The following is a 10960-nucleotide window of genomic DNA, read 5'->3' on the forward strand; positions in this document are numbered from 1 at the left end:
AAAATGAAGACGACTCTTCTCAGACCCTAACACTTCATTTAAAGAAGAGTTCATAAACTTGTTTAAGGCGCTTTTATTAGTTACAATCTAAAAACATCTTTGTGCATTTGAATATTACTATAATTAGCAGCAGTGGCTTATTGCTTTGTTTTCCGGTTTATGTAAACTAAACTAATTAATAAGGACAGAATATTACTTCTTAATAAATGATTGTTGATGAAGGAAAAATGTTGATGCTTTTAGAGCAGTGTTTCTCAACTACGATCCTGAAGAACCACCAGCTCTGCACATTTTCCATGTCTCCTTATCCAAACACCTGATTCAGATTATCAGCTCATTAGCAGAGACTGAAAGACCTGTAATGGGTGTGACAAACAAAAGAGACATCCAAAACATGCAGTATTTGTGGTCCTCTAAGAATGTGGTTGAGAAACAGTTTTATTGAATACATAATACATTTATGAATACATAATCATAAAACTAGCTATATATGCATATATCAGGTCATATAACTGGCCCATTTCAGGCAAGAACGAAATAAAAAGTATATTTTAAAGTACTGAAATATAACGTCTCGACTGTGATCCTCTAAGGTTTGTAGATGCCGTGGAGAGTGACAGGAATGAGGACGTCAACCTCCGCACGTGCTATTTCTGTCAGGTCAGTGGCCTTGAGGATGAGAAGAAACGCCGGCCTCTGAGAAACTCCAGGTTTCACTACAATACTCAACAGAACACCTGAAAGAAACACAAGAAAAAGACTGGCTTATTTTAGGAGCATAAACAGATTTGGTTTGTATGTTTAGTTTAGTGGCAGAATAGGAATACCATCATCTTCATCTTCAGCATCAGGGCTTTGTACAAACAGTGGTTCAGAAGGATAGGCGTCCGGCTCCTGCCAGATCCAGGTTTCTTTACTTTTCACATTCAGCTTGCAAATCTGAAAGTCCACCAATAATAATATTAATAATAATAAATAATAATAATAATAATAATAATAATAAAAAATTAATAATAAATAATTAACACATGGAGCAAATATTGAACATGACAATGATGTTTTGAGCACTATGTCACACCCACCCGGTCTGGAACAAAGTGGTTCAGTCCGAGTCCATAGGCAAAGGTGTAATCTTTCCCATTGAATTTGCTGTAGTTTATCTGAGGAAACTCAAAAGCTGCAACACATGAAGGCATGCACACACAAAATATGATACAAAACTTTTTCAATACAAGTAAAAGATTATTTAATAAATCTGCTAATATTTACTTAAACATTACTAAATATCAATTTAATAGCAAAAAAAAATGTATCGTTCATGTTTGTTGAATGTTTTAATAGTAAAAACAAAATATTTGTGCATCTAATTAGATAATAATAATAAATATACCAGATTACTGTATCAATGGGAAATAGTGCCATCTATAGTGTTTTACAAGTCACATTTGGTGCTGAATATTCACCCTGACGTGGTCCAGAGAAAAGAACTTCAGGTTCGAGCCAAACGGTTCCATCACTGCGCATGACAGCAGTGGCTGTGGTGTATGGAAGAGAAACCAAGTTCTTCCCTTGCTCTTCCTGCAAAAACGAAAAAACAAATAGATTGTTGAATAGAGTAAAAGACTTAGATTAGAAAGACAGAGACAAAAAAATCAAGTATCCAAATGTCTAATTTCTCCTGAGGTAAATCTAGGGTTATTAATTAGAGTTAATAATTTTAAAACTGCAATAAAAAGTAGTAAAAAGTAGTAAAAAGTATTTAAATAAAAAACTACAGAATGATTACCATGAACAGGCAAATAAATATATATATATATATATATATATATATATATATATATATATATATATATATATATATATATATATATATATATATATCCATAGATCCATCTATCCATAAATCCATCCATAGATCCCTTTACCAATTTATAGATCTATCCATCCATCCATAGATCCATCCATTTTTAGATCTATCCATCAATCCACCCATCCATCCATAGATCAATACATCCATCCACCCACCCTTCTATCCAAACATCCATCCATCAATCCTTAGATCCACCCATCCATCCTTAAATCAATCCATCATCGATCTATCCATCCATCCATAGATCCACCCATCCATCAATCAATAGATCCATCCATCCATCCATAGATCCACCAATCCATCCATCCATTAATGCATACATACTGTAAACATAAACAAAACTGCATTTCTTACCCTGTGGATGTCCAGTGGAAGCACGTATCTGCGCACCTCCGGCTGTGGAGCTCTCAGGGCTGCTTTTTTGACTTCCTCCCAGTTTTGTCTCAGATTTGCCAAATATAGATAATTGTACACAAATTCATGGCTGTCAGTAAAAGGAAAAGAACATCTGACAGTTGACGGCTATTTTCAGATGTACATGATATATTTAGTTATTTGTTTATTTTGAGAAGTTTGCTAAAACTTCAGTAAGCATAAAAATCAAGCAGTCTTACCCCTTCCATGTGCACAGGTCTACAACAATAAAGCCTTGGTCTTCAAAACAGTTAATGTGGTGAAAAATATTGAAGGCAGATGTTCTGAATTTGTGGTCGATGTATTTGCCGGGATTTTTGGCAGCCAGATGAAACCATGTCTGGGAAAGCAACCAAATCAAGATGATGAGGCAATGCACAAAACACCTACTGCATTTTATCAGTCGTTTCATATGTCAAATGTTCAATTAACCTCTGAAATATGAATAAGCCTTGACTTACTCCCATTTTGTCATTAGACTCAAAGCAGTCCATATAATTTGACCCTCTGATGCTCCAGGATGTGAGAAATTTCAGCAGATTGATCTTCACCGGAGTCTCAACAAAAACAAAGTGGTTCTCTGTAATGCCAAAGCTGAACAAAATAATACAGTTAATATTTCATTCTTTCACTCTTCCATTTATTCACTCTCAAGTGATTCCTAACATGTTTAGTGTCTTTCTTCTGTAGAAGACAAAATAAAATATTCTAAATCAGATGCGATTGACCTCCACAGCACAGTGAATCCAGAAACTATTCACAGCGCTTTAGTTTTTTTATGGTAAAGCCTTATTACAAAATGAATTAAATGAATCATTTTTTTACAACTCGATAAATACCCCATGATGACAACATGAAAAATGTGTAAATTCAATATAAGTTTCAAGCATATTTTCTTTGTACACAATGAAAATTGAACAAACTTATTTTGCAGAATTAGACAAAGATTAGCTAAAGCCTATACAGTACGGACTAGGTATGGGACAATAACCGATTTCAAGGTTTACTACAGTCTGGAAAAGTCACTGCTTAAATTTTCTGTTATACATTTCCTGTGATATATTAAATTATGATATATTTGTTTTACAGAAAAGGAGCCTGCACATTAAAAGTTACTGATCAGCCCTCGATTTCAGCAAACATCTGGGAAAAAAACACTTATAAAGCAACATCCTGCATGCTATAGAGCTGAACAGTGCAGTGGCTTTACTTTATACCCACAGAGAAGAAAGATCTCCAAAGATGCCTTTTCAAGCTATAACGAAATCTGTTTTTGAACCAAAAGAAGACAGAAGTTAATAATTTATTTATTCTTTTACTGCTCCAAAATATTCTAAATGTTTCTTAAAATAAAAGTGTTTAATGGGGAAAAAAGGTTGTTGTTTTTTTACCCAGACATCTTAAAAGAACACTTTTTGAAGCAATAGCAATTCGTTAAACCGTGATATTTTTATCCAAGGTTATAATACTGTCAGAATCTAATACCAGCCCACATCAGAAAAAGTCAAAGGTGGACAAAAGAGATGGCTTTAAATGCCAGGTGTAAATGGCAACATGTCTCTCTTCTCCACGTGTAAACAGGGCCTGTTAATGTCCTTAAGTGGTCCAGCCAGAGCCCAGACTTGAACCCTATTGAACATCTTTGAAGAGATGATTCTCCCCATCCAACCTGATGGAGCTTGAGAGGGACTATAAAGATAAATAGAAAGAACTGCCCAAAAATGAATTAAGGCTATAAAATATAATGTGAAATAAAAGAAAGGCATGCTCTAATATTTTACTAGTATAGGTGTCAGTGGCTTTCAGTTTTCAAAATTCTTCTAGATATCTGCTTTTGTATTCAACTGAGAGAGAGAAATCTGTAAAGATTTGGAACCACTTAATGGTGAGTATCTTTTGTGTGTGAACTACCATATAATTACAAATATTTAATTTATTATTACACACCTGTGAACGTAGGATGGTTTGAACCTCTCACTGCTTGGAAACTGGACCAAAATCTTTGACTTCTCAAACTGATCGGATTTATCTGATAAAACAAACAATAATAATAATAATAATAATAATAATCAAACGCTTCCTTATCATGCATTAATAAGAACTAAAAAATCAACTCACATACCTTCTTGTAGTGGCGGGATCTTGACAATGTTGTAGGCCAGGGACATGTTCTTCCCAAAGCAGTTTCCAATGTTATATACAGTACCGTCTGCTTCAATGTGTGGATGTGCTGTTAAACCATTAACCGACAGATAATTGCAGAGGTCCACCTACAGAAGAAACAGAAACAATAAATGATTTCAGTTTGATTCATGGCCTCAAATATCAGCAAAAGCTTACCTTTTTAACTGTTTCCAGGGTATCAGGATCGACTTTGGTAATGAAGTTGGTTTCAGTGCAGGCATAGAAGTCTTCACCGATGGGGTAAATGTTTACAAGGCAATTGTCTGTCACCTCAATCCCTTGAAAGTAAGTGAAAAACCTGATGTGCAAAACAGATCACCAAACGTTAATGCACCATTGAATGTGTATTGGAGTTATTAATAAAATTCCATAATAAACTGAATTTAATATACTTTCCAGACCTGGAAAATATGTTTTTGCATGGATCTGGATATGCAGTGGTGCCAAACTCTGTGATCACAACCCTTTTCTCTGTCATGGCTCTCACATAAGCATCAGTTCTGATAAACCTAAAAAGCCAATAGCAGATAATGAATATGTAAGACTTGAGATATCACAAATATTTTGATGTTTTTGACAATTCAAACATGAGCCAAAAACAGAGACAATCGGCTCCACAACCCAGCAAGTGGGAATGCGGGACAAACCAGCTCCCCTCTTTTCCTCAATTTATATTTGAAACATTTTCTCGAAACCCACCTTGGTTACTCAGCCCCTTTTCACTCAACTCACACAAAATGGTCATTTCAAAGTCTGAACAGTCTAAATCAACCTAAGTGACTTTATCATGTTTGATATCATTTGAAATGTCTCAGTGCGACTGGTACAATGGTCTCATTCCCTCAGAAATAGACATAATCAAAACAAAAAATATATAACTTCAGGTATCTTTTGAACCAATGCCAAGGGTGGGCCTTTCCTATAAGCAGAAAATCTTCCACTAAACGCAAATGCATTTTGTTATTCACACACCTCTTTCCTTGAGGAGATTCTTGGATTTACTACTTAAGTAAGTTTCTGGACGTTAGAAACTTAAGTTTCTAAATGTTCAGCACGATTCTGTTATCCAGATCAGCCGTGTTCCACGCTATGTATATTTTGAAATCAGGTATTTATTCTTTAATCTTGTATTTATTTTTGAGAATTTGATGTCTTGTATTGATCGTTTATGAATTGACTGAGTGAATTGGCATAATACACATTTTCCTGGCTAATAAATTGTTATGTTTTGAATTATTCAGAGTTCGTGTTATTATCTCAAGTAGATTATGTTAAGTTCATAGCACCACAAGCCCCTGTACAGGTTAGCAACGGACTAAAACACAGTAGACGGCATGCTATACGAGCTCCAACTAACACATTGGCATTAATTCATGCATACGTAGACTGTAAAGGGTTATCTAAAGGGATAGACCTTCATCTTTTAAACTTATAATATATATTTGGATAGTATAGTGATTATTCCAAGTTACTAATAGTTTAAGTAGGACTGGTCTGCTTAATTCTATAGTAATGATCATTATATGACTACATAGCTTTGTTTGATTTAATAGATAGCCGCTCTATGGGGACCGCACAAAAAATATCCTAATCTGAGTAAGTAGGGTTCTGCCTTTTTAGGATAGCGGTCAATCGCCTCTGTTTAGTGACCAGTGGTGGAAAGAGTACTGAAAAAATCATACTCAAGTAAAAGTACCATTACTTGCCTAAAAATGTAGTTTAAGTAGAGTTAAAGTATCTGTTGTAAATATTACTCAAAGTATGAGTAAAAAGTAGCCCTTTCAAAAGTACTCTAGAGTAGCGAGTAGTGAGTATTATGCTTTTAAAAGCTGATACGTTTACATGTAATTTATGCATGTGTGTGTAAATGTAACATTCTGTAGTGCATCAAGTTATTACCCAGCAAGCACACAACATCATTAGACATTAACATTAGGTTAGATTAAGGTTGTGACGTCAGGTGACCAAAAATCAATGTCTAGCCAGCGTCTAAAAACAACGCTATTTGTTCAATAACAACATCAAATGACGTTGATATTTGGTTGACTTTAGGTTGTGTTGGAAAGTGACCAAAATCCAATGTCGAGCAAACATCTTAAACCAACGTCATTTTGGCATTAAATGCTGACACTTCCATGATTTTCATGGAAAAACAAAATGCAACCTCCTCACGACACTGGGGTAACAACTTTATTCTGATGTCATGTTGACATCTTGTGCCTGCTGGGTGTTTCAGACAATTTCTATGATCATACAGCAAACATCCGTCATCATCTCACCAGTGACTGCATCTTAACAGTCTCTGAGTCCATGCATGTAAAGATTTTGGACATCTTGTACACTTTTAATGCTTCCAAACGGTTTGCTGCAATTATAAACCACACGTTTTGAGATAGGGTTGGATATCGTTTGGGGCTATTTTAATACCGGTGCCAAAGCGGTGCCTGATCCGATACTTTAGCTACAAAAATATGACAAAAAATATTTTAAACATTATAATTAAACAATATAAATGTATATTTATAATAAGTTTAAAGTTAACATCAATTCATAAGTTATATATTTGAATTGCATTAATAAAATTCTTTTGATAACCCTATTTTGAGGTAGTTCATTATGATGCGATTTACCCTCTATGTGAGATTTGATTGGACAGGAATCACAGGACTGATTTTCCTAATCTCCATAGACAAGAAAAAATTAAGTAGTAACTGCAGGTTGAAGAAAAGTAGTGGAGTAAAAGTACTGGTTACTGCACTAAAAATGTACTCAAGGGAAAGTAAAAGTACACATTTTTAAAACTACTTACTAAATTACAATTCCTGAGAAAAACTACTCAATTACAGTACTTTGAGTATTTGTAATTAATTACTTTACACCACTGTTAGTGACCAAGACTGACATGCTTGTGCTTAAGAGATTGTATACTCAGCCGGTACAAGACTCAGGATGTTATAGGTATCCGAACGAATGAGAATAACATACAATAATAAATCTAAGGAAATATTCAATCATAATCTAAAGCAGGGGTTCCCAAACTTTTCAGCCCGCGACCCCCAAAATAACAAAGCCAGTGACTCGCGACCCCCAATATCCTCTGAGGTGGTTATAAATACAGAAACCTTGCATGCAATGACGCAGACACACCAATTAAATTTGTGTCAGTGCTTTAAATGTGCCAGAAAGTATAACCTGATGTTATAAAATCAAAATGCATCTGACGCTATTGCTGCCTTTAATATAATGTAATTACCCCAGGGGTCGCAATCCAATAGAACTAGTAACTATAAGCTACTATAGTAACTATATAGTATATAGTAACTATAAACGACTATTTTTATTTTCAGTATAGTTATAGATAAAATATGTTAATTCTTATGGTTTAATAAAAATAAATAGATTTTTGGAAATCACCAGGCGACCCCCCTTCATTGCCCCGCGACCCCTCGGGGGGTCCCGACCCCTACTTTGAGAACCACTGATCTAAATTAATGTTAAAGCAAACAAAATAACTTTATCAGTGTTTTTTTAAATGGAGTCAGATAAAATGAGGATAAATATATTAATATTCTAAACTACCTCATACTAAAATTGGAGTCAGATACGAGTTAAATTTAAAGTAAATCAACATTGTACACTGGAAAGACCAATCATGCAGTGAATCTTCGTCCACCGTCCATTGGACTGGGTGGACCCTTCAAGTAAAAATTCAGTCCTTTACAGTTCTGGCTAGGTTCTGTCAGTGCTATGAATAAACATATTTACAGTTCTTTAATTGAAAAAAGTTAAATCAAAGTTTTGCTCTTAATGTTTTCAAAACACCAGCACAAAGGTTTCATTTATAATCGTATTCATCCTTATAACTTTATAAAGGAAAGAAGGTTACTACTTATGGAAATTTGGACAGTATTTGAAAACCAATAAAAAAGAAATGTTCCCTTAAAGTTTCTACTGAGAAAAAAAAAAAAGTTTTAAACACTTTTTAAAAGAGACAATTTTGTCAGCGAAAAATGTACAGTAACACTTCAGTGTTTCCTCTATAATTATATTAGGGGGACGCCCGGCCCTTCCAACGGCTTTCTGCTGTATGGGAATGAGAGTGCGTGCGCCTGACAGGACCGAAGATCATGTGCGCTCCCGAATATTATGCATAGCGTACAGCCACAACACAAAATACATACAGATGGGATGCAATCCAAATTTATTGACTTGCGTGACTGATGCTCTCTTTGTTGCAAGTGTAGCTATTGTATTTCCAGTGTTTTAAGCTGCTGTAATGTGAGCAGAGCCATCTAGTGTCTCATCCAACCTTATGACCTCTCTCGAAAGCTCCGCAAGTCTCTCGCAAATGTATACTGGCTCCGTGATCCCCCAAAATGAGTTAAAATACCTGGAAATCATGGTGACGCGAGTGAATGAGAAGAGAACAGATCGCATCATATAACAGCTGAAAGTTCTGTGTTTTTGACAATATTGCAAATTCATAAAAAGCTGGCTGGAATTATTAGATAGATAAAACTTAATTTAACAGGAGCATTTAATAACAATTTCTTGTAATATATTTATTGCAATAAACATTTTAGAGGCCTATTTCCTTTTAATAAAGAAGTATTTATAGGTGTGCATTTTAACTTCTTATGCATTAAATGTGCTCTAAACTTGTTTTTGATTGAGACATGTTGAACTCTTCTTTCATCATTTGCGATGTTTCTAAATTGCATTGATTGTAATTTCATTCATTTATTTTCTTTTCCAGCTAAGTCCCTTTTTTAGTCATTTTTCTCACCAATGTTTATATCTGTGTTATATTATTTCTATGGCGGTTCATTCCGCTGAGACCCTGATAAATAAGGGACTAAGCCAGAGTAAAATGAATGGATGAATTATTTTCCTTAAAGCTGCTTCTGGCAATGACACGTTCACACCTAAATGGTTATAAGATGTGCGTTTAAGGGATAATATGCAGCATCCTTAATTTATTCTCTTAGTTAAGGCGAGATCTTCTCTAAAGATTTATATTTAGAGGGAAATGTGCTTAATGCATTATAAAAAGCTTGAAGCCTCAGAATCAGTACTCTGTATCGTCTGCAAAACTCCTGGTGGGAGCATCCCTAGCTTTGACCTAACTTGTCTGTCAGAATGACAATACTCCCCCTAGCTGTACAAGACTGATCTTGGTAATTAAGACAGCAATTCACCTTTAGGAAAAAGAAGTATACTTAAGTAAAGGTCAAGTATAAAAGTATACTATTTAGTAAGTATACTGATATCAATATCTATCTCCCAGAAAGATGCACTGCAGTGACAAAAGCTGCACACTTTGTGGATAAAAAAAGATAAATGTACATTTTTAGCTTAGCAGTTGTACAGTTCAAATAATTGTTTAGTCATTTACTGCTGTCGCTAAAGGAAACAAATTAACAACATGATGACTCCTTGTGTCAGTCTGAACAGTCATGCCACGCCGCAATAATGAATTGATTGGCATGTAGATGCAATGCAACTTAAATTTAACAAATGTGCCATGAAAATAAAGTGTGACCAACTGTATTTATATGACAGGGGAAAAAAATATGGCAATGTCAAAATTTTCCAATATCGTGAAGCCCTAGTATGAACATCCAGTATAAATAATGAGCAGTGCCCCAGTGTTGATCATTTCATAAATTATTAGTCATTTTACCTGCGATGATATGTAACACGTCCATCCTTCAGGTCAAATTTGTGAAGGAGAGCCTGGCCATCAAAAAGATGATAAAATGGTTCATCTCCAACTTCAAAGAGGCCAGGGCCCATGCGGAGCAGACTGCCAGACAGCCATGCTGGAATTTCACCTATATAAAGATGGAGTGTTCAAGCTAACAAAAACAAATTCTTCAGTCCCCAAAAGTCTTATTAAACAGCTCCAACATCAGATGCGAATAAGTAAGCATGAAGAAAATAAATATGGAAAAGTATTCAACAGAAAATGCTTGATGAGATTATAAGCATGTAAACCTGAGACATGAGCAGGAATGGGCTCCGCTAACTCTTCACACGACTCAAAGACTTTCTTATATCCACCGGCTGGGTGTTCAAGACTGTGAATGAAAACTTTATTTTAGCACGAGTCACATGCTTAAAGCGACCACATTTTTAATTAATACACATTATTCTCCCTCACTAGTTAAAAGTGAAAATAAAGTTAATTTACTCACCGGCTGACCATGTTGAAGACGACAACGCTTGTGCATGTAAAACTGAAGTGCTTCGTTCCCAAGAATGGACACAGCGTCTTAAACTCGTCCTCCAGTGGATGAAAAGCCTCAGAAACAAGAATGTCTTTGTGCTCAAACCAAAAACTACTCCACTAATGTTTATCTTCCTGAAAGACATCACGGATTAAAATAAAAAACATGTGGTGGTTAGTCATCTCAATAAACAATTAAACTTTATGAATATCCAAATGAACAAATAAGAAACCATTTCAATAAAGCCATGAATCACATAGTT

At 35.0% G+C, this 10960-nt stretch overlaps 1 protein-coding gene across 1 annotated transcript; it reads right to left on the reverse strand.

Moving 5' to 3' along the window:
- Positions 1 to 553: 553 nt before the first annotated feature.
- rpe65c (retinoid isomerohydrolase RPE65 c) lies at positions 554 to 10703 on the reverse strand. The gene is made up of 14 exons (NM_001113653.1): positions 10666 to 10703; positions 10466 to 10548; positions 10152 to 10302; positions 4870 to 4977; positions 4625 to 4766; positions 4407 to 4554; positions 4232 to 4313; positions 2746 to 2878; positions 2485 to 2624; positions 2225 to 2354; positions 1464 to 1578; positions 1083 to 1177; positions 828 to 939; positions 554 to 737 (listed from the first exon to the last, which is right to left on the reverse strand). The coding sequence occupies exons 1-14, from the start codon at positions 10674 to 10676 to the stop codon at positions 589 to 591; spliced, it is 1599 nt and encodes a 532-aa protein (NP_001107125.1). The 5' UTR covers positions 10677 to 10703; the 3' UTR covers positions 554 to 588.
- Between the last annotated feature and the right edge of the window lie 257 nt (positions 10704 to 10960).

This window comes from Danio rerio, chromosome 8, assembly GCF_049306965.1.
Source record: "Danio rerio strain Tuebingen ecotype United States chromosome 8, GRCz12tu, whole genome shotgun sequence".
In the NCBI taxonomy this organism is placed as follows: Eukaryota; Metazoa; Chordata; class Actinopteri; order Cypriniformes; family Danionidae; genus Danio; species Danio rerio.

What these genes read in the sequence shown, in the direction of transcription:
- rpe65c (NM_001113653.1), bottom strand. An exon ending in GATCCCGCCACTACAAGAAG is followed by an intron (nt 4,314 to 4,406) that starts GTATGTGAGTTG and finishes TTGTTTTATCAG; the next exon opens with ATAAATCCGATCAGTTTGAG. An exon ending in ACCACTTTGTTCCAGACCGG is followed by an intron (nt 940 to 1,082) that starts GTGGGTGTGACA and finishes GTGGACTTTCAG; the next exon opens with ATTTGCAAGCTGAATGTGAA.